General features: G+C 49.1%; 1 protein-coding gene across 3 annotated transcripts in view; it reads right to left on the reverse strand.

Annotated features, from left to right (window-relative positions):
- Positions 1-216: 216 nt before the first annotated feature.
- IGF2BP1 (insulin like growth factor 2 mRNA binding protein 1) overlaps positions 217-23,920 on the reverse strand; it is a 39,393-nt gene continuing 15,689 nt past the window's right edge. The window contains exons 3-15 of one of the 3 annotated variants that reach the window (XM_036837249.1): positions 14,545-14,593; positions 13,975-14,026; positions 10,494-10,557; positions 8,921-9,202; positions 8,029-8,163; positions 7,404-7,526; positions 6,495-6,630; positions 4,993-5,115; positions 4,513-4,632; positions 3,607-3,681; positions 2,714-2,845; positions 2,334-2,447; positions 217-655 (exon numbers count right to left, since the gene is read on the reverse strand). In XM_036837249.1, coding sequence (XP_036693144.1) covers positions 563-655; positions 2,334-2,447; positions 2,714-2,845; positions 3,607-3,681; positions 4,513-4,632; positions 4,993-5,115; positions 6,495-6,630; positions 7,404-7,526; positions 8,029-8,163; positions 8,921-9,202; positions 10,494-10,557; positions 13,975-14,026; positions 14,545-14,593 — 1,498 coding nt within the window. In that variant the 3' untranslated portion in view covers positions 217-562. The remainder of the gene's footprint in view (positions 656-2,333; positions 2,448-2,713; positions 2,846-3,606; positions 3,682-4,512; positions 4,633-4,992; positions 5,116-6,494; positions 6,631-7,403; positions 7,527-8,028; positions 8,164-8,920; positions 9,203-10,493; positions 10,558-13,974; positions 14,027-14,544; positions 14,594-23,920) is intronic. The other 2 variants (XM_036837250.1, XM_036837251.1) reach the window with 2 other exon arrangements.

The raw sequence follows: 23,920 nt of genomic DNA on the forward strand, positions 1-23,920 counted from the left end.
TCCCTTCGAGTCAATAACGTAAGCAAAGCAATGGATTGGTTCTCACTTTTGCCAGTAGCAGAAAGGTAACATAACCAGTGTGAATATACGAAAAGGCTATGTCAGGGCACAAGAATAGAGGTATTTTAATCAATAAACCAAGTAGAAGAAGGTTGGAAGGATCTTAGGGTCAAGAAGTAAACCATCCTTTGAGGTTGATTAAAACACCCCTCTGCATGTTTTAAAAACCTGAAGGAAATTTTATTTCTCTTCCCACTGGGGTCTGACCCACCCTCTAGGTGGGACCTGGAGAACTTAAACAATCCACGTTTAAAAGCACCCTGAGCTAGAATTTCCATGGTGACACCCTCAGGGGTGGGCAGTGTTGGGCCAATTGGTTGGGTGTTTAGGGCTGAGAGATCAGGGTTCCTCACTGGAACGACTTCCTCAAGCAAGTGGGCAAACCTGATCTACATCCCGGCCCAAGTGTCCCTGATTCCCGCTCATTCTCAGGCCTGCTGGGGAGAACGTGCTCTCGATTTCGGCCTGTTGTCCTTGAGCCGACATGATGGGAAGGGGCTGGTCACTTCCTCCGGGCCTGGGCCTGGTTACTCTGTCCCTTTTGGTGCAGCTGTTTGACTTGCGCCAAGATGTCTCGTATCTTCCGCTGAGCCATCTGCAGACAGAACAAGTGAGAGTGAGGCTCTCCGAAGGCGAGGAGATACAGCCTTGGAGAGAAGCCATCGGGGTCTGGACACCAGCGGCAACAACAGGCCGTGTTGGGCTTGTACGAAAGGTAAGAGAAGACTGAGGATTAGAGTGACCATAAGTTTCTTCGCCTCCCAGCAGACCCTGAGCACCCACTGGATTCATACAGAGGAAGGGAGGATAAACAGTAGTATAAATTCATTCATCAGTATTTAAAACATGACCAAGTTGACACACGTTACTGAACTCAAGGGGGAACTCCCAGAGCTTCCAGGCGCATGTGTTGTCAGAAGGTCAAAAATCAGGAGACCTCGTCACCAATCACAACTCCACTATGCATGTAAATATCCCAGGAAAGGGGATGCATTGGGATAACCAAAAGGTAGTGAAATAAGCTCCACTGTGAAAGTGGACAAAACACCAGAGGACTGGTATCTTTACTCTTTCGTTCTTAAAAGTGTCTTCCCTATGAACAAAGTTTTATAAGGGAAATCAACTGTAGAATGTGATTCTCTTGACAGAAATTTACCAGAATGTCTCCTTTCCATAAATTGAGTGCTTGATTTCTTGGTTAAAGAGAAAGTTGGTCTAGGTTGGGGAAAGAATGTGGAGTCAATATTTATATATTAATTCCTACACTGTCACCCCTGTGCTTGATGTTTTACATAGTTTTTCACTGAGTTCTCATTTTAACCAATGAAAAATGTCCCCACTTTGGTATTTAATACACCCTGGCTCTCTGCATCCCTGGATATATCATTTAAATCTCACATTCCTCATTTGTACAGTGAGGTTGTTATGAGGATTACATGAGTTAATAGAGACCACATAGAATAATGCTCGGTGTAGCAGCAGAACCCATAAATCTTAAATATTTCTGTGGCTATTAACGGCTCCCAAAGGGCTGTCGGAGAAAGTTGTCACACTATGCTGGGGTCTGGGTTCCTGTTTTGCCCTTGATTGCGTGAGCAGCCTCAGGTGGGCCACAAGCCTGATGTGACATGCTTATCCTCTGTGAGTGGAAGGGACTGTATCCAATACTCTCCATATCCCTTCTAGCTCCAACACTAGGGGGTTTTAGGAAAACCCCACTAGCTTCCAATCATCCTATAATTTGAACCTGATACCTGCCCTCCTTTCTAGACCCTGGGGTCAGTCCCAATGCTGGGCACTGCTGACTGGCTTACTGGAAGCAGTGCCGGGATGGATGTGAGTTCCAGGAAGAGAACAGGAGGGTGGAAGAACTGGAAGCAAGGATGGAGCAGTGGTTCTGGGAAAGGTGAAGGAACTGCTCTGCAAACGGGCAACCCAGGACGTTATTCCATGAACAGGGCTGGGTGGTGGATGAGACCCATTTCTCTTCTCATCCAGTGCAAAAGAGAAGGACTAAGGTTAGACGACAGGGAAGACTATTAACATATAACATATGCTACACCACAGTTATTACATAATACAGACTACCTATGAAAACGGTCAAATCACTGTCCCCACAGCCTTAAGAAGGGACAAAACATCTACACCTCATGCCCTTACACCTGGAAGGAAGGAATGACCCAGCCCAGAGGCAGGCAGAGTGCATGGGACTTGTCGAGGTCATGCTTCTGGAGCCCTGCCGCCCTCCCGTGATGGGGGAGTGACATATGTACCTGGCTGGCATAGAAATGCCCGATGATCTTGACGATGACCTGGTCGTTCTCATCAGGGGTCTGGTCTCTTGGCACCACCACCTCCGCTGCTGTCAAATTTTGCAGCTCATTCACCTGGGGGCAGGGGCAGGGAGGACCGGTCAGAGAGGAGCTCAGGGTGCTGTCCATGTCAAACATGGGTGGGACTGGAGGGTCAAGAGCTTGGTCACTAGCAGGTAGAAACTGGAGGAGTCAGGAGCTGGGCTTGGGAAGTGGAATCAAGTAAACAGGCAAATTGCGAGTACCCAGGCTGGGCCGGGTGGAGGAGCTGGGGGCCAGGGAAGAGCTGTCGGGTTTGGGGACTAATGTCCAGAGCTTTCAACCTGACCCTCATGGCTCACCGTTTTGCCACCTTTGCCAATGACCCGGCCAGCTGCCGACGCTGGCACCCGGATATGGGTCTCCAGCTTTACTTCCTCCTTGGGACCGAAGAAGTTCTCCTCCTTGAGTTTTCCATAAATTCTTCCCTGAGCCTGAGAAGAGAAGGTCATTGTTGTATCAGCGGGCCACCTGTGTGTGACGAAAGGGAAGCTCCCCAAGCCCCAGCCCTTCCTCCTCTGGCCCACAGGCCCACCCCCACTCGGGGGGGGGGGGTCACCATCTAGGCCAGGTGATACGGAAGGTCCACAGGACTGACCTGCCAACACTCCTCCTGCTCACTTGTAACACTGGGGAGCCTGGGCAGAGTAACTGCCCAGTATGAATACGTAACTCCCCAGAGGAACATAGTACCTAAGCTACAAACCAGACCCATGGGGTCTGGGATGCTTGCATGGGCTTGGACAAGCTGTGGCTGGCAAGTCAAGGCCCTGAGTGGCAGCTGGTGGAAGTCACTCACTCAGAGGGCAGGCTCTTGGTCACTCCACACAGTCTAGAGAACTGTCCCCATTGTCCATCCCTCCCTAGGTCAGAATAAGCTATCAGCTCTTTGGCTGTCTGCCCAAAGGTTCGAGAACCTCGGCATGTCATAGGGACATAAAGGAGAGAAGGGCCTTCCTTGGTCACTAAGGCAGAGGGCAAGGAAGAAGCCCTCAGACTGCCTTCTTTCCCATGTGCCTGTTTACTCTCAGGAAGCAAAGAGGGAAAGCAAGAGAATTCCCATTTGATGTCAATTTGAAAGCAGCCTTGCAGCCCTGTATTTTGCAGGGAAGCTTAAAAACGTGATACAGATTTGCACTCCCATCCAAACTCGATTCCTCTGGGTCCTACTTGGAAAAACAATAAAGATGAGAACCTTGAATTGGGCCTCTGGGGGTCCAGTGATGATGACCATACGAACTTTGGAGTCCGGAGTTTCAGGAGGAGCGATCTGCAAAGCAAACACCGGTCAAAGAGGTGCCCTCTATCTCCACCTCCTCCAGACCCCTACCACCACCCTGCTTCCACTCCCCACTTCGGACGGCCAGGGGAGTGAAGAACAAAGACCCCGAACCCCAAGGCTATTGCGCCTGCACCAAAACTCTTATGAGGGCATGGGTGCGTTCGTTTCTTGACATTCTCTAAGTAGGGGCACCCTGCCCACACCCCATCTCCCCCACTCCCCAGCAGGTTTCAGTAGAGTCCTGCCAAGAGGGAGGGGCACAGATGACCAGTGGGGGGAGGGCAGTGACCTCCCAGAGAATCTCCCGGAGCTCTTCTTCAGAGAACATATACTGCATTTGACCAAAACCTTTCAGACCACTGAAACCAATGGCTTGAGACTTGCAAAATTTAACAAAACATTTGTTAACTGTGACAGGGTCTCCATGGCCAGGGAAGGTGGAAAGACAGCTAACATTTACTGAGCAACCACTGTGCACCAGGCACTGAGCCAGGGGCTTTGGCTGCATTACTTCAGAGTATTATCATCCCTACTGTACTGATGAGGAATCGAAGGCTCAGGTCCTATAGCTCAGAAGCTGCGATTTGAACCCGGTCAGTCTTGCCTGAACTGAAGTTCTCTTCTGTGCTACAATACCACCTCCTCCCTTAGCCTGAAAGCCCAGGAGCCTGGAAGGCATCCCACGGAGGACCAAGCGAGGTCAAAAGCAAAGCATCTGCCTGACACTAGGCAGATGGGGTGCCTGAGAACAAAAGTAGAGGGTGATGGGAGCAGAGCACTCTCCCACCCCGGGAACTGGAAGGAGACAGAGCAGGTCACCTTGATGGAGGCACTGGCGAAACGGGAGAGCTGTTTGATGTGCTGCCCCTTCTTGCCGATGATGGCGCCCACTGCCTGGGCAGGAATGAACACCTGCACCATCTCCTGCTCTGGAGCCTGCTGCCAAGACAGGACATGTTATTAACGCAGGTCAAGGGACACAGCCCGGCAGCCCTCCGTGGCCCTGCCCTGCATCCTCGGGAGGAGGAAGGGGTGCAGGCACCCAGCGGCCACCCTGGGCTACATGCTCTGTAGCTCTTTGTAGCAGGGACAAATGGAAGAAGCCGGGCAAGACAAAGAGGAAGAGTGCTGCCAGCATCTGAGGCTGCCGTGCACAGGGCTGATGCCCTGGAGGGCTGGCGCCAGTGGCTGGGAGCCCTTCCCTCTCCCCTCAAATCCCCAAGCGTCAGGCTGCCACAAAGAGTTGGACCCTGCGGCCACATGGCCCAGGGGTCCCCTGTAACAAGACCCTGCACCTACCATAAAGGAGCTGTAGGGAGCAGCTCCGGTGACGCTGCTGGGAGGTGGTGGGACTGCACTGGAGGAGGCTGGAAAAAGGCCTACGGCAGCCAAGTTCAGGCCGGGGATGAGATGAGACTGCAGCTGGGGAAGGAAGGTCAAGAGAAAGAGGTCGGCTCATTCTGACAGGACCTGGTGGCCCTTGTACGTGGCCCTGGCTGAACAAGAGGGTGAGTGGGCCTAAACAGCAGAATGACGTGCTTTTGCCCCAAACCTGCCTGCCCTTCTGGTTTTTACACACACTCACATGTACACCGAGGGCTCTCGCTGGACTAAGAACCGGCAGCCCTGAGGAGAAGGCCCAGCGTTAGACCCTCAGACGTCCTTCCTCTCTAGTGGTTTACTCTGCTCTGACAGAGACATACCTCGGACTCAGCCGATGACAAGGAAGAGGAGACAGATCTCTGACTTTTAGGACTCACCTTTTTGGTCACGTGCCCCACATCCTCACTCCCCTTTAAAAACCAGATGAAAATTATGGACCCTCTCCCCACTAAAGTGCACATAAACACAAACTTTACAGGAGGATCACAGACCTCAAAGCCCAAGACTGGACTCCCATTTGCACCCCAGGAATCAAATGAAGAATCCCTATTAATTTAATTTAAAAAGGATTCTGATGAATCGAGGTCCAAAAGCAAAGTAAAAGCTCCAAGGCTGGGGCTTCCCTGGTGGCGCAGTGGTTGAGAATCTGCCTGCCAATGCAGGCGACGCGGGTTCGAGCCCTGGTCTGGGAGGATCCCACATGCCGCAGAGCAACTGGGCCCGTGAGCCACAGCTACTGAGCCTGCGTGTCTGGAGCCTGTGTTCCGCAACGGGAGAGGCTGCGACAGTGAGAGGCCCGCGCACCGCGATGAAGAGTGGCCCCCACTTGCCGCAACTAGAGAAAGCCCTCGCACAGAAACGAAGACCCAACACAGCCAAAAATAAATAAATAAAAATTTTTTTAAAAAATGTAATGCCGGGCTTCCCTGGTGGCTCAGTGGTTAAGAGTCTGCCTGCCAATGCAGGGGACACGGGTTTGAGCCCTGGTCCGGGAAGATCCCACATGCCGTGGAGCAACTAAGCCCGTGTGCCACAACTACTGAGTCTGCGCTCTACAGCCCACGAGCCACAACTACTGAGCCCGCGTGCCACAACTACTGAAGCCCGTGGGCCTAGAGCCCGTGCTCTGCAACAAGAGAAGCCACCGCAGTGAGAAGCCCGTGCACCACAACGAAGAGTAACCCCTGCTCACCACAACTAGAGAAAGCCGCGCACAGCAACGAAGAACCAAAGCAGAAAAAAAAAAAAAAAAAAAATGTAATGCCCACATTTCAACAAACTGCCTGCTTTAAAAAAAAAAAAAAAAAAAAAAAAAAGCTCCAAGGCCCCCCCAGCCTGTGAACGCCCACCTCACTGGCGACCCACTTCTGCCATGGCTCAGGCTCACAGAAGGGCAAGCAGAGGCACCCAACACTCACACTCATGGCAGCCACGTCATTCTCATAGGCTTCCCGAACTTTCTTCATGATCTCCTGCTCGGCCCTGCAGCAGTTCTCAATGGCGCCCTTCACAGTGATGGTCCTCTCGGGGTTATAGAGGGTGAGGTCCTGGAGCCTGGGGCGGGGAGCAGAGCAGCGTCAGCCTTCCACTGACAGGCCAGGACCGGGAAACAGGTCCTGGCTGGGGCCGAGACACAACAATGCCATTTCTGCAGGCTGTTTAGTTTTGGGCAAATAGCTCTCTGTTTCTGGCCTTGGGTCTGTAAGCAGGGCAAGGATTCCCCACAGGGGGGTGCGGACACTCAGAGCAGACTGGTAAAGCAAGCAGGATGCTCAGAGCTGGAAGCTGGTCCCCAGTGGTGCCAGGCAATCCACTTCCTGAGCCCATAGGAACACAGCAGCGACTCTGCCCACTGGTAAGTCTCTGACAACATCAAGAGGCGCAGTGCTCACGGAGTTGCTAGAACAGCTGCACGACTTTGGTTCCCCCCAGTGAGGCAAACCACCACCCACAGCACGTGCTCAGGGCTCAGAAAAGGATCTGGGTCTGTCTGCTTCCCATGGCCTGGCAGATGCTCCCGAAACCCCAAAGCCCTGGCTCCTGGCCACAGGTTCTCTCCTCCAGGTGCAGAGCAAGAGAGATAGGATGTGGCAGCAGAGGACTGAAGAGGCAGCACGCTGACAACAGCCCACAGCGGTGATGGGCGCTATAATAAATGCTCCAGCCCTTACAGGTAAATGCTCTTTACCGCTTCTTTGATTATTCTTCTTCAACAAGCAGAAACTGTATCCAACTTAAGGAGCAGATATTAAGGCTCAGTAATGAAATACGGCCACCCCAGGTGCCCAGGCATCCCACTCGTAAAGGGAAATGAGAGAGCGCCTTACGAGGAGATGGTGATTTTCGTCTCTGTGTCCTGCTCGACCTTCTTCAGGTTGCGCCCCTCCTTGCCAATGAGACGCCCCACGAAATTATTATGGGCCAGGATCTTCAGGGGAACCTCGTCGGCCCTTGGGAAGAAGTGAGGGACAAGAGCTTCTTAGATGGTGGACCACCGCAGATGAGGGGTTTCCAAGGTAAACCCCAAGACAAAATTACGTTTTCAAAGAAAACCAGCAGATCAGTGGTTGTTTAGGGAGAGAAATGGGAAGTAGGGATGGGTGGCCAAGGGCACAAGGTCAATAAGGGCAATGGATATGTTCCTTATCCTAACTGTCGTGATGGTTTTAGAGATATACTCATAGACGAAAAGAAGCCAACTATAGAACAGCATGTTCATTATGATCCTATTTGTGCTAAAATACACGCACATACATACACATGCACAAACCTGTGAGGGCACAGCATTGCTAGGATGTACAAGGCGTTATTTACAAGGAGGATTCATTTTCTCAGCTTTTATCCTTTCGTACAATTTCTGTGTCTCCTATTTGTCTCTATTTTTCTTTAAAAAAGTCTGTGTTAGAGTTGAGGAGGTGGCAGTCCCCATGTGCCCAGAAGCTGAAGCCTTACGTTTTGGTGTCCTTTGCCTCCTTGTGCATAATCTCCAAGATCATCTTACAGGCAGAGGAGCAGCCCTCGGGGGTCGAGTGGACGCTGATGGCCTTCTCGGCAGCACCTGCGTTCTCCTTCCTGTGCACGTCGATCCTGAGGACCACAGGTACACGGATGGTTAGCTAACCCTCAGCCAACGCTACAGTCCTGCTCCTTTTGGAACAAGGCCAAGTGCAGAATTGAAATGGGCAGAGAAAAGGGCCAGCCTGTTGCTATGGGTTCTGTCTCAGTCAGGAGGTGGTGGCTGAGAGTGGTGGCGTCTATCATGGGAATACAGGGTTGCGGGATCGACAGCCCTCAGCTCTGAAGCTGCATTTCCCCTTGAACTCTGGATTTCCCCCTTGCAACACCTATAAAGACACGGCACACTGTCCCAAATTAAAAGTAAATAATAAAAGGATGCGTTATGAATAAGGACACAATGTGACCTGTTCTTTTTCCACAGAGCACACAATGATCAGCTATAAAGATCAGAGAAGAGGGGTGGCTGTGGTGGAATGGGAGACGGGTCAGAACTGTGACCTCTTACTAAGGTCCCTGACGGGCCCCATCCCGTTGCCGCCAGTAAGTGGTGCCGAAATCACAGAGCACTAAGGAGTGGCCACCTTATCAAGACTAGGTTTGCTCGAGACTTTCTACAAGAAATAGAACCCTTCTTACTAATGAAAGTGTGTGGCCCAGCCACTGCCACCAAATGGCACCCCCCAGGCTTATTCTACCTCCCCAACATTTCCTAAGAGGTAAAGTTGAGTCGAGGCCCCTCAGCGTGCTTCCAGGAGAGACCTCGCCTCCTGGGCACCAACCACTGTTCCCTGGCCCCACCTCCACTTCCCCTGCAGCCAAGACTCACTTGGACTGGGTCTGTTTTGTGATGTTGCGGATGGTGGCACCCTCCTTGCCGATGATGGCGCCCACGTACTGCGTGGGCACGAGGAGCCGCAGGGGGATGTCCACTTGCTGTTGTTTGGCTGGGGCTCCCGCTGCCACAGGAGAGCCCTGGCGGGGCTGACCCCGAGAGCCAAAGCCTCCTCGGCGCCCATTCTCGGGACCCTGTGCTATCTGCTCATCAGGAATGTAGGAGACCTTCAAGGCGTGGTTCTCCAGTTGGTGGCCGTTCAGCTTCATGATGGCTCTGAGGACAGAGGGAGAATCTACTGGTCATTCCAATCCATGCCAATCACACCAAATGCCCTCCAGGTGTAAAGCACCCAGCTGGGTTACAACATGGAACATGCCAGAAGAAAGGGAGATGACCACCTGCGCACCACTCCCACCTCCACCTTAGAGAACCTTCCAGTCTAAATAGCATAGGACATCAAGTAAGGTATTATAACACAAATAAGTTATATCCACTGAATTTTGGAATTGGCTTGTGAATTTCGACCAGAGCTACCTATCACGTAGGATTCACGTGAGAATCACATGTGATTCGCGATAAATGAATAATAAATAAAACGTGCTAAAACAAGGTTTGTTGTGTCACCTATTGAGAGTGATACCGTCCACATTTAAGCAAACTCCATGGAAACAGAAGAGGTGGAGACAGAATGGCTTGCAGGAGTTTAAGTCTATCTGGAATGTCTGAAAAACGGGACTGATGGACACTGAAGGGAAGGGACAAGCACCAGCCATTCCCAAGGCTGATGCTGGTTAGAAATGTTAACAAGGCAACAATATGTAGTAGGAAGTAAGCAAGTGTTGACTTAAAGCCAGGTTAAGGCCCATAGATCAGCCACAGGGACCTCCAGAAAATTCTGAGTCCAGCAGGCAACTAAAAGAAAACTGAATGGTTTGAGAAAGTGGGGGGATTTTACACTAGGTTGGAGGAAACAAATGGCATAGAGGCAACATGCTGAAGGGACAAGAAAGCCATCAAAAGCAAAATGGCCTATAATAGAGCATAAATGAGTACACAAAGTATACACGTCTGTCAGTACCAGTGGGTGGAGAAATGTGACTCAACCAAACAGGCTAAGGAGCCAGAAATTGTGGGTGTGATGGGACTCAAGGCAATCCCTGAGATAAAATGTCTGCCTCTGCCACATCATAACAAATCCTTTAGGTCTTAGTTCCTTCTCATTACCACTAGATGGCGCCATGAACACAGCAAAGGACCCTATGGGTTCTCCCGCAACCAGACACCTATTAAAAGCCAGTCAGTATCTTGTCCTAAAGAGGATGTCCCACCTTCCCCGGGAGGTCTTTGGCTCTCTCCCTTCAAAGTATTTGCTATCAATCCTGGTGAGGTTTCTGAACCTTTCAGATTCCTGAACCAAAAGACAAGAGTCTGGATTTGGTTGCCACAAAATCAGAGGCTAGGTGCAGACTCGTGCCCACCTAGACCCCATCTCTGCCCAAGCAGGGGCACCTGGCTCTCACCACTCACAAAGACCCTCCCTTGCCCCACTTTTGGGTCCACTCACTGCCTGGTCTGTTCGCGGTTGGAATAGGTGACATTCACCACTGCTGTCTCACTCTCGGTGTTCACTGGGGAAGCAAAACAGAGGTCAAGGTTAGAGCAGTGAGATCTGGAGATGGCACCAATGATGTAAACATTGTAAAAAGCTCATCTTTGATGGTTATGTGATCAAGAAGGAAATACTTGAATGACAAAGCATTTCCCCTATAGACCGCTTTCACCACAACTCCTGGAAAATTCAAATTAGACTTTACATGCCTTCCTTTGATTTCCCTACCAGCCCTCAAGAGAGCCAGGAATACAAAAGGGTGTGCAGTCAACAGATTCGGCAGTTATGCAACAGGGAGAAAAGACACACACACACACACACACACACACACACACACACACACACACACACCCCAACCTGGAGATAAATTTATTCTTAGAAAGAAATTTAAACTAGTTAAAAATCACACACCTAGTGAGACTGGGCCAAGAAGTGGTCTGTAAGGACCTGGCTGAAGAGATTTGGGGAAACACCCAAAACCATTTTAGAGTATCCTCAAGGATATACTGATCAAATGTAAGTGTATCACGACCTAGCTGAATGAGTTGACAAGAGTGGCTGCCATGGAGTCTGGGGGGAAGGATTTGGGAGTGGACCTGGGTTGGACATTAGAATTCCAGGCGATCTGGGCACATACTCTTCCCCCTTTTGGGATTGATAAAATTAACCGCTATGCCTCGTCTTGTGATTATGGGTCGCCTAGGCCTGCTTAGCCCTGGCATGGAGGACTTGGACCAAAAAAATCAAGCCGCCGCCCCACAACACTGAAGGCACTTAGCCACAAAACTGCAATGCAGACCACTCTCAGCCCTTCTGACCTCAGCGGTACAGCTCTCCCACCTCAGTGGACAGGAAGATTCTAAAAGAATAATCTACCAGAGACCTCCCTGGTGGCACAGTGGTTGAGAATGTGCCTGCCAATGCAGGGGACACGGGTTCGAGCCCTGGTCCGGGAAGATCCCACATGCCGCGGAGCAGCTAAGCCCGTGCACCACAACCACTGAGCCCACGTGCCACAACTACTGAAGCCCGCGCACCTAGAGCCCATGCTCTGCCACAAGAGAAGCCACTGCGATGAGAAGCCCGTGCACCGCAACGAAGAGTAGCCCCCGCTGGCCGCAACTAGAGAAAGCCCGCACGCAGCAACGAAGACCCAACACAGCCATAAACAAACAAACAAATAAATAAATGTAAAAGACGGTGAGACAAAGGACTATTACTCAGCCATAAAAAAGAATGAAATTCTGCCATTTGCAGGAATGTGGATGGACCTAGAGAACATTATGCTTAGTGAAATATCAAAGAAAGACAAATAGTGTGCTATCACCTATACGGGGAATCTAAAAAATACAAATGAATGTACGTGCAAAACAGAAACAGAAACACAGACAGAAGGCAAACTAGCGGTTACCCAAGAGGAGGGGGGAGAACCTTAAGGGTATGCGGGTATGGGATTGACAGACACAAACTACTATGTATGAAATTAGACAAGTGATGGGAATTCCCTGGCGGTCCAGTGATAGGGACTCTGCGCTTTCACTGCCATTGGCCCAGGTTGGATCCCTGGTCAGGGAACTAAGATCCCACAAACCGCGCAGTGTGGCCAAAAAATTTTTTAAATAAAATAGACAAGTGACAAAAATACATTGCACAGGGAATTATAGACAATATCTTGCAATGACTTTGAATGGAGTATAATCTTTAAAAATACTGAATCACTATGCTGTACAACTGAAACTAATACTAATACATTATAAATCAGCTATACTTCAATTAAAAAAATAATAATAAAGTCATTCTCTCCCTGAAAAAAAGTAAAAGGGTGGACAGAGAGGACTTTGCTTAGAAAGTGCCATCTGATGGGACTTCCCTGGTGGTGCAGCGGTTAAGAATCCGCCTGCCGGGCTTCCCTGGTGGCACAGTGGTTAAGAATCCACCTGCCAATGCAGGGGACACGGGTTCGAGCCCGGGTCCGGGAAGATCCCACGTGCCGCGGAGCAACCAAGCCTGTGCGCCACAACTACTGAGCCTGTACTCTAGAGCCAGCGAGCCACAACTACCGAGCCCGCGTGCCACAACTACCGAAGCTCGCGCGCCTCGAGCCCGTGCTCTGCAACAAGAGAAACCACTGCAATGAGAAGCCCGCACACCGCAACGAAGAGTAGCCCCCCCTCGCCGCAACTAGAGAAAGCCCGTGTGCGGCAACGAAGACCCAACGCAGCCAAAAATTAATTAATTAAAAAGTGGCATCTGAGCAGACTAGAAGACTTAATTTTTACAAAATCAAACACTTCCCATTCTGTTCTCTCCAGGTAGCAGGTATTGCCCCCAGATTCGGTGTGTTATAGCTCCCTGGTGAGCCTCTTAACCAGCGGTGACTCCTGTTGGGCGCCCCCAGTGAGGCTCTCCAGTGTGCTCCCAAGCCATTGCTGTCTCTTTGTCCAGGAGTAACTGAGTCATCAGTCTAAGCTGTGAGCAGGACTGGGCGATGGTTATCAGCGCTTCCAGTTGTGTCCTGGCGTTTATGATAAAAGGCAAGCTTCGGGGTCAGCAGGAGAGAACGTGTTTGATTGATTTAGCACTTCATACCTTTATGCAGGCAAGTATTTTAATCATTTATAATGATTTACAGCTTGCCCCTTTCCACAAAGAATTTGGAGATGAATACTTAAGTCTTGTCTAGGTTTCTTAAAGTTCTGCAAACTCAAACTGTTTATTTTGCCTACCTAATGACCAAGCTCTGCTTTATGTCCAACCCAAATCACTCCAAATTTTATTTTAGCTTATTTTCTCTGAAAATAATTTATAACCTTAAGCAATGGAGAAATTTCAAAAATCGTAGCAAACTTCTTATGATCTAGAATTCTTTTTTATTATTTCTCCTTCTTGAAAGAGAAGTAATAAAAAGAATTTAAATAATAATAAAAATAATTTCTTCTCCACTCTTGAAAGATTTTGCCTGCCCATCAATATGTACAAAAATCCTGTTTTTTTAAATTGACCAAAGACATGTAGCTCACAATGAGAGGTTCTACCAAAAAAAAAAAAGACAACCCATTGATTATTCCAGACAAAAACAAAGAATTGTGAAGCTTTTAAAGTAAAAGGGCTACAGATTTACTCAGGCCACGTGCACAATTTCCATTCTTAATCTATTCCTAAAATCTTGGGACCTCTATTGCTACCTTGGTTGGCCCCAGGAGCCTGGGGACCCCGTGCTTGGAATGAGTGACTTTGTTGAGTCTCTCATTAAACAGAGGAGAAACCTGTCCCGGAGAAGCAGCAGAGCTGAAGCTGGAACTACATGTCCCAGCCCCCACCCCAGCGTACCTCCCTCCACACCTCTGGCCATCTGCCCCTCTTCCCACCCACGCCCCCGCCCCCAACTCCAACACCCACCCCTACCCCACCGCCCCACTCCTCTGCCCGCTCTTACCTTGCTCGCAGTTCTCCACTGTACCATACTGAGCCAGCAAGCTGTCCAGTACCTGGGAGCAGGGAGAAGGCAATACAGCTGCTCTGGGCATCCCAGGAACTCACAAAGCATCACTAGACACTCCTCACCCCAAAGCACTGGGGTACAGGCAGAGCCTTTGGCAGGGATTGAGCATGTTACCTGCTCAGTTTGCCCTGTCTCAGGTACTAATGCTGATGGTAATCCGTCGGGGTGTCTTTACAGAATGTACTTGAGCTCAAAAAGGCATTTAAGGGCCTTTTCGGAAGCAGACCTGTGCCACCTGAGTCCCTAGCTGATCCTCTGTCATCACTAAGTTTGGGGTTCAGGGAATACCCTTCCCACCTCCCTAATGCCTCTCACGGTAGCGACTGCCCAAAGGACTAATATTGGAAGTCTTGGGTTAAGGATGCGATCCAACCAGCCTCCCCTCAGCACCAGCTTCTCTGGCCTAGCCCCAAACCCCCAGGACAGCTCCCAGTCATCTCTGCCAACTCAGGCTGACCCAGACTTCTTTCCCAGTGCCACTGAGAGTTTCCCGCAGTCACTTACTTCCCATCGAAGCTGGGGTGGAATATTTCGGATCTGTATTTTTCGACTCCTGAAATTAGAGAGAACAGCATCAGTGACAGCTCTGGATACTCTAGGGGCCTGTGACCTTGCATTTTTTAGTCCTGTTCCGGTCTATCTTCCTACCTTCTGCTCAACACCAAAGCCTTAGAGCCTGAGAATGATAACCTTTGGGAGTGGAGATTTGGCTTCATTTTAGAGAGCAAAATATAGTGCTACCACAGAAAGGAAAGCCAAAATCAGATGCCCTAAGCACTGGGATAACATAATTCCTCCCCCCCCACCCCAGTCACATCTGCTTTGTTTATCTCTCTTAGGTTCTCCTCACCAGTTCTCTTACTCAGCAACCATCTATTACCACCCACTGTGTTTCAGGATCTAGGAATACAGAGCTAGCTATGTGAATTACTACACGAATCATTAACCTGATACCTTTTCAATCGGTGTCTACTTCCTGCTGGACTTTGTTCTGCATGCTGGGGACACAATGATAAAACAGACAAAGTACCTGGCCTCAAGGTGCTCACAATTTATTAGGGGAAACATATGCAAACAAATTACAGCGGGATAATTGGCAGCAGCTCAGCTCTTTCTTGGTACAGATATGGATTTAAACCTGTGCTCCACTTAACAGCACTGATCTTTAAAAGGTTATTTAACTTCTTTGAGGCTCAATTTTCTCCTTTGTAGAACAGGGATAATACCTATTCACAGGGAGGTATAAAGTAATGTTAGATAATATTATCAAGAGCTTAGCAAAGGGCTTGGAGTAAGTACTTAAGATGTAATAACAGACACATGTGTGGATGCTAAGGTGGAGTAATCAACACGCACACAACCCAGCATTAGGACCACCCCCTCCCTCCTCCCAGTTTACTACGGTTTCTCCTTTCCATCTTTCCAATCCCTCTTAAAAACGTAATTTTCCCTGAGGAAGGCTTTCAGGTTCAAGGTTGACTCCCACGGTGATTAACTGCTCACCACCCAAATCAATGCCCTAATCCCTGGGTTTAAAACATTTCAATTGACTTGATCTGCATTGGTCAATTGTCACTTATGTCTTTGCATATCCTTGATCACAAACTCTTAGTTCAGGGACATGGTCCAACAAAATTCTAGTGGCACAAGGGAAAATGAAACTAGGAAGCAAGAAAATCCAGTTCTAGCCCTTAAACTGCCCCTGATTGGCTGTTCTGACTAAGCCACTCAAGCTTCAGGCCCCATATTCCTGGCTGACATGCAACAGGGCCCAAGGCAGTTCTTGCCAAGCTAGGGGGAAGGGGTACTCAAAACACATGAGAGCAAGGGAAGGGATGCTAAACTCTAACTGTAAATGTTTTTGATCTTGGCTCTGTCCTCAGCCAGGTCACTCATTTCATCCCTGTGACCAAGTGTCTTGAGATGTAAAATGGAAACAGAAGGGTCTTTAAGATCCCTTCTAGCTCTGCCGCTTTGAGGGTAGAAAGTCTTAATCAATGAAATCTTTTCCCAGGTTGAAATAACTTAAGGGAAATGTAGCATAAGTGTTGGAGAATCTATGTCCACAGTTATCTCCTTCGGTTGGTTCATGAACCTGATCTAAGGAGGTTAGATTATAGCAGGACAAGGGTCAGAAACAAGTCCAGTTCCAGGTCCTTGGGTCCCACACCAGGCCAGCTTCTTGGGATCCAATTCACTGGCCAAGAGGGAGCCTCATGGCATCTGCATGACACGGCATATAGGATTTCCCATACACAACACATTTCGTGATGAAATGGGCAAAGAAAATGCAGGGGCCCTCACATGAGGAAAATCAAACTCTTGGTGAACTGAAGAGATGATTATACCATTGGAAGATTGAGAACACTGATCTACCTTAATGCTAGTGACAGGGGTTACCTAAGCTGAGGGAGGACCTCCCTCAAGCAAACGCTTCTGGAAGGACTGCGAGGAGATGGGCGGTGCCTGCCTGGAGTTCAAACCAGTAAGAGCTTAAAGCAGTCCCCTGCAAAAGTTTAGTTTGAAGAGCACTCTTTCAAGATGGTCCTATAGATCACTATAATCTCAGGTCAAGGGTCAAAAATACCCTCTTCCTACTTCAAACTCCCAGTTTTAAGGGCTTCCTTTTCAGGGTAGGGAGGAGTTGGGAGGGGATGGGGAGGTGAAATCAAATCTCAGTTTGGGATGTTAATCCATATCCTGAAAGCAATGGCAGTCTGGAATGTCTGGAATGTTCCAGGAGGGGGAGGAGGGCAGGGACACCCAACCAATGAAAGAAAAGACATCCTGGCAACCCTCCCCCACCCCCAACAGGCAGGGACTCACCCACCCCTCCAGGGCACACACACCCAATCCTGGGAACCCAAGCCAGGCCCCTTCAGGCCTCCAAACCTGGCCAGCAAAGCCCCCAACCCTGACAAAAACACAGAGACCAAGAAGAACCTTTGTCTTTTATGCCGTTGGCCTGGTTTGTGTTAAGTATGGTGCTTAACACACCATAATTTCTTTCTGGCCCAAAGCACATGTGACCATGCTGAGAACTGGACCCAGTACTCCCTTCTAGGAACCCATGGGTAACTCACTCACCCTACAGGTATTTCTGGATGCCTCGCTCAGACTGGGCCGGGGCAGTGTGCTGAGGGCTTGGGGAATCAGCATGGAAGCTAAGAGACCCTAACTGCTTACTTCTTCGCTCAGTACCTTAGTTTCCTGAGGAAAACTGATAGTGCTTTTGTGAGGGCTTAAAGCAGGCGGGCGGGGGGCGGGGGTGTGCCTGCCATGCCGTGGTGCTCAGTCCCGGTCCCCAGGAGCCACTACCTGTGACAGTAAAATGGTTAGGCTTCTGCACTGGTGGGGAAATAGCGGGAGACACCACAGCCTAGAGAGAGCCCCGGCACTCCCACCTCCCGTGACAACCAAAGGGCCCCACTCCAGCACTCCTGTTGATCGGCTCCCACTAGGTTTGAGTGGAGCCTTCGCCCTACAGGCAGTAGGGCACTGCACTATACGCAGGACCCTAAACTCTAACACCCATTGTTTAGAAAAGCAAGGGAACTCCCAGAGGTTCAGGAGCCACCACCCACCCTGGAGCTGATAAACCTGTTGAGTGAAAGAATGAAGCCTCCAGCCCCTGGCAATGAAGGCAGTGGTTGCGCCAGTCAAATTATTTCCCTGGATGCTGATACCCGGTGGCTTCTTACCCCCTCTGCCTGCCCTGACCAGCAGGGCAGTTACCAGGCCCTGGGGCAGCTCCCCAGATACAGAGCAATCACAAGGGATGCTCCTTTCTAATGTTGCTGGGGACAAGCAGGGGACACCAGGGCCACAGGGACCAAGTGACCATTCAAGCCCAGGGGAGATTCCAGGAGAGACCGGAGGGAGAGAGCATCTGAGCAACAGCGTCGTAAGGAGTTAAGTAGGAAAACAAGAGATTCAGGAAGCACAGGAGCTAGGCACCCGGAAGTATGGCTGGGAGTGCTCCCTGGGCAGGAAGCTCTCGTCCTTTTCTCCTTTTTAGAGAAATGTCATTGACTTAGAGACTGAATGGGAAGGAAAACAGTTCATTAAGGAAGAAGCTTACATTTGAGGAGTGCTTACCAGATGCCAGGCTCAGATTCAGCACCTCCTATAAGCCTCCCACTACCCATGACCACGATAACCATGGCTCCACTTTACAGACTGGGGTCCTGAGATTGAGGGCTTGAGTATCTGCCAAGTCACATAGGTTCTAAGAGCCAGAGCCAGTATTTGAACCCAAAGACTGTCTGGTTCCAGGCTCTTTGCACGGTCCCCTGCGCTGCCTTTTTGATGGCAGAAAGGAAAAAAAAGCCTTTGCCAAAATATAGTCAAGTTTTGGCTTGAGAACAAATTTAAAATACTCAGAGTTCACACAACAGAGTGAACAACGGGCCTGCTGAGTGGGTGCTGCTCTCCAATAAGTCGAAACATCCCACTTGTAACTCCTTAAGACGCATATTTCCATTGTTAGTGGAAAAGTGATTCTGTGCTTATTGAACACTGACTAGACATTTGATAATATTGTTAATATTTTAGGACTTCCCTGGTGGCACAGTGGTTAGGAGTCCGCCTGCCAATGCAGGGGACGCGGGTTCGAGCCCTGGTCCCAGAAGATCCCACATGCCGTGGAGCGGCTGGGCCCGTGTCCCACAACTACTGAGCCTGCGCTCTAGATCCCACGAGCCACAACTACTGAGCCCACGTGCCGCAACTACTGAAGCCTGCGTGCCTGGATCCCGTGCTCCACAACAAGAGAAGCCACCGCAATGAGAAGCCCGCACACCTCAACGAAGAGTAGCCCCCGCTCGCTGCAAGTAGAGAAAGCCCGCGCGCAGCAATGAAAATCAAACGCAGCCAAAAAATAAACAATAAACAAATTTATTTTTAAAAAATATATATTGTTAATATTTTAAAATCAGGTAATTCCCTGGCAGTCCAGTGGTTAGGAGTCTGTGCTCTCATTGCCGAGGGTGCAGGTTCAATCCCTGGTCAGGGAACTAAGATCCCACAAGCCGTGCAGCACGGCCAAAAAAATAAAATGAAAAATAAAATAAAATCATACTGATTTCTAGAAATACATACTGAAATAGTTACAGATAAAATGTCATGTCTAGGACTTGCTTTAAAGTAATTAGGGGGAAAATTAATACAGACTGGATATGATTAGGTAATTTTATTTATTTATTTATTTTTGGCTGTGTTGGGTCTTCGTTTCTGTGCGCGGGCTTTCTCTAATTGCAGCGAGCAGGGGGGGTCACTCTTCATCGCGGTGCGCGGGCCTTTCACTGTCGCGGCCTCTCTTGCTGCGGAGCACAAGCTCCAGACGCGCAGGCTCAGTAGTTGTGGTGCACGGGCCTAGTTGCTCCACGGCATGTGGGATCCTCCCAGACCAGGGCTCGAACCCGTGTTCCCTGCATTGGCAGGCAGATTCTCAACCACTGCGCCACCAGGGAAGCCCTGATTTGGTAATTTTTAAAGCTAGGTGATGAGTACATGGTGGAATTATTTAATTATCCTTTCCACATTCCAAAGTTTTTTTTTTCCATAATAAAAAACTTTTTAAAAAAAGATAATTCTGAGACGATGTGGTACATATATACAATGGAATATTACTCAGCCATAAAGAGGAATGAAATTGGGTCATCTGTAGAGACGTGGATGGACCTAGAGTGTCGTAGAGTGAAGTAAGTCAGAAAGAGAAAAGCAAATATCGTATATTAACGCATATATGTGGAATCTAGAAGAATGGTATAGATGATCTTATTTGCAAAGCAGAAATAGAGACACAGACGTAGAGAACAGATGTATGGATACCATGGGGGAAAGGGGTGGGGTAGGAGGAATTGGGAGACTGGGATTGACACATATACATTATTCATACTATGTATAAAATGGACAACTGATGGGAACATACTTTATAGCACAGGGAACTCTACCTAATGCACTGTGGTCGCCTAGGTGGGAGGGAAGTCCAAAAGGGAAGGGATATCTGTGTGTGTGTGGCTGATTCATTTTGTTGTGCAGTGGGGGCTAACACAACATTGTAAAGCAACCATACTCCAGTAAAAATAAATAAATAAATAAAACAAAAATAAAAAGATAATTCTAGCTCACCCAATTTTAAAGTCATCACAGATTCAAAATTAATGGGTCTAAGCCAATGAGGTTTTCCTCTTTTATTTTTATTAGCAAGAATCCAGGCCCTGGTGAGGAGCCGGCTGAGGGCAGGGAGAATGGGCCTGAGTCCAGCGGAGAGAGGAACAGATGCATAGATAGGACACTTTTCAGAAGGGGGCCTCCCCATATGACAGATGCACACCTGGACGGAATGCACCCGGGGAACAGTCTTCAGGTCTTCCGGAGGACAGCTAAAAACTGCCCCAGGGAGTGTTCTTTTTCTAACCCTTTGCAAACCAGCTCCTTCCTCTTTCCACCCCCATTCCCAGAGGGTAGTGTGCCATCTTCAATCACGCTGGCGGCCTCACCCTGCCCGAGAGGAAAGCGTTCCTTTAAACCAGGGTGGAGCAGGCCAGTTGTGAGGAGGGAGGCAACAGTAGGTTTTGGAAATCTTTTCAGGCTTGGGGCCTCAACCCCCAGAGGCCACTATCAGAGTCAAACCTGGACTTTCATCTCTCCAGAGAACTAGGATTAAACCAGGATCTCCAGATTAGACCCTTCACCTCTCCACCCCTCCCCCGGGCCGTGATTCTCTGACTAGCAGGCTGCTTGCTCTTGGGCAAGTTAGGCCTTCAACTCCCTAGACCTCAGTTTCTCATATCAGGGGAACAAGGATTAGGATTAGTCCATTTTACTGGATCTTGTGTCCCCAGACAGAGATCAACCCTGTCCACCTATAGTGATACACTTTCTTAATTAGAGTGATTTTCTGTGCCTTAATGGTCTGCCTAAGTGGTTCTTAACCCCCTTTTTTTCCTGGAGACTAGGTTCCCATTAGGAAATATGATAAAAGCTAAGAACACTCTCCACCAGAAAAATGCAAAATTCACTCCAGCCTGCAGACATCTCCTCGAAAATGTGGGAAGAAACTAGCCCAAGGCAATTAGGAAGCTAAGCTTGACTGGGGATGGAGTTGAGGTTATTACCTGGCAATTTTAAGAGTGAGCAACTAAGATTTTTCAAACTTGCAGTAACACCATGCTCTTTCAATTCTAATCAGCAGTCAAGAAGGTCACTACCACTTCCCCAAGGTTTCTGGTGTCCAGCTGCTGTGGAATCATTCCAGATTTTCTTGGCACCTACTATGCACTGGGCCTGTGTTGTCCACACTACAGTAGCCATTAGTCTAGTCATATGTAGCTACTGAGCGCTTCAAATCAGCAACTGAATTTTTTCTTAAAATTAAAATGTTTGTATAATTTAACTTTTTCTTCTGTATATTTTATGAACTCTAAATACAGATCAACTGTTTCCAATGAAAATTTAGCATATGAATTGGGACAGGCTCTAACAGTAAAATAAAATACACACTGGGTTCCTAAGACTTAGTAGCCCCCCCCAAAGTAAACGATCTCATTAATCGTTTATATTGATTCCATATTGAACTAATAATCTTTTGAATTAACTTTAAAAATAATTTTTGAATTAATCGTCTACATTAATTTCACTTTTTTCTTTTTTAATGTGGCTATTAGAAAATTTACACTTACATATGTGACTTGCCTCGCATTTCTACTGGACAGTGCAAGGCACTATGCGGCAGCACAGAGCATGGAGGGATGAAGAGGCCAGGCAAGCCTCCTGCTCTCAGGAGTTTACAGTCCAGCAGGGGACCCCAGTTTGGTTTTTTTTGCTGTTGCTGTTTTTTTGTTTTGTTTTGTTTGACCATGTTGCAGGGCTTGCAGGATCTTAGTTCCCCGAACAGGATCGAATCCGTGCCCCTGCAGTGCAAGCGAGGAGTCCTAACCACTGTACTGCCAGGGAAGTCCCCTCAGTTTGGTTTGGGATGGGAGAAAAGAATAGACAAGGTTAAGTGGGTTGGGGAGGTGGGCTGGCCACAGTACCCTTTCAGAAGTGGGTGATCCTGGGACTTCCCTGGTGGTCCAGTGGTTAAGATTCCATGCTTCCACTGCAGGGGGCGTGGGTTCGATCCCTGGTCGGGGAAGTTCCGGGTGCTACACAGTGCGGCCAAAAAAAAGAAGTGGGTGATCTTGTTGACTCCTCAACAAGAGTCCCATGCGGCTGACACCGGAGAATAAGCACCACCCCCCCAAAGCTGGCTCCCATCCCAGTTTTTCTCCCCAGCTGGAAATCACACATAAAAGATGTCCTAACGTGCCAACCTCTGCCCTTTCCATAAGATCACCACTGACCTAGTCCTTCCTCCCCACCCTGCCTCCTTATCCCTGTAGAGTGGAGAGGTGGAGAAAAAAATAATTGTGTAGGAAAGCTTCTGAAGGGGGCGGACCTGGCACGCTCCAAGCATGGCAGTAGCTGAGAAAGCGGGCCAGGCTGGGGAGGGGAGGAGGAGCTGGCCCAATGCCCAGGGCTCCGTGCCAGGCTGATCCAGAGGCAGGGCAGCCAGACAGGCAGGCAGTCGGGTGGGTTGACCAGCAAGGTAGGGGCTGGAAAGGAAAACACTGACCTACTGGAAGGTGCAGGACCAAGCAGAGCAGATGCCACCACCAAGGGGTCAAAGTACTGGGGGGAGGAGCTGGAAAGCAGGGACACCACTGGAGTGTATCTGTGGTCCCATGAACATGGTCTTTTAAAGGTATGAGGCACACACACACTGCCCCACATGTGCTCCTGAACTAATGCTGAGGACAGGAAGGAAACGCAAATCTCGGGGAGAAACTCTGGGATGGACGATATTCCCTCTCTGGCAGGCTCTTGTACTGTGTTTAATGTGCTCCTGGCCTACCTGGAGTCAGGGAAGAAGAGGGGGATTCACTAGGCCTCTTACATGACCAAGGACACACACACCCCATTAACCCAGCAATCGGCAGTTCCAATTGAAGAAAATCAGATTCCTACATTGAGGAAATAAGATTCATACGCCGAGGTCTGAGAGGGTCTTAAATAGTCACCCTCATTTCACAGATGGAGAAACTGAGGCTCAGGAAAAGGAAAGAGACTTGGCAATTGTGAGGTAGGACTAGAACTCAGCTGGTTGATGCTGAGTTCTAGTCCTACCTGGTTTATGATGAGCATAAACCAGCCTCCTCCCAGGCTGGTTTATGCTCATCTCACCAAACTTCGCTTCTTTCTCTCTGACAAGAAGTGTTAACACAGCAGAAGTTGTATAGCCCCGATGTCAGCAGCAGGAAAAATGCCCATATCCTGTATGGCTAAGTGCATGCCAACTGGCTTTTACTGCATGCGGCTCCAATTTGGGCACAGGATTTAACTTGCAGAAGAGCTAACTATACTATAATACGGCTGGATGACTGTCAGAGAGATTTGTTAGCAGGGAAAAAGTGTAGTCACCAAAAATTCTGTCTTGAAAAATTTCACGTTGGTTTGGGATAGGCAGGGCTGCAAAGGTGAGAGGCGGGTGGGAAGGCGCCACCCGATGTTGGAAAGCAAGCAAAAGAGGAATAAATCCTTTGCTCAATTCACTCATCTCGGAAATACATGGTTTGACTAGAGAGAGCTCACGTTTTTTTTTCTTGCCCATCTGGGCAGTGCCAGAGGAAGCCAAAACAGAAGCTGAGACAGTGGAGCTCTTTCCAGTCAAATTCCAAGTCGGCCTGGGCCAACTGCCACTCCCTCCCTCCACCATGCTCTCTCTGCCTAGAACCATGCTCTTTCACCTGAGGGGCTCCGAGAGGCAGAGATGGCCTCCTGAGCCCTACACAGCGTGAAGCGCGAGGTGTGATGAAGCCGTCAGACTAAACCTAAT

The sequence above is a fragment of the Balaenoptera musculus genome, chromosome 20, assembly GCF_009873245.2.
Source record: "Balaenoptera musculus isolate JJ_BM4_2016_0621 chromosome 20, mBalMus1.pri.v3, whole genome shotgun sequence".
Classification (NCBI taxonomy): Eukaryota; Metazoa; Chordata; class Mammalia; order Artiodactyla; family Balaenopteridae; genus Balaenoptera; species Balaenoptera musculus.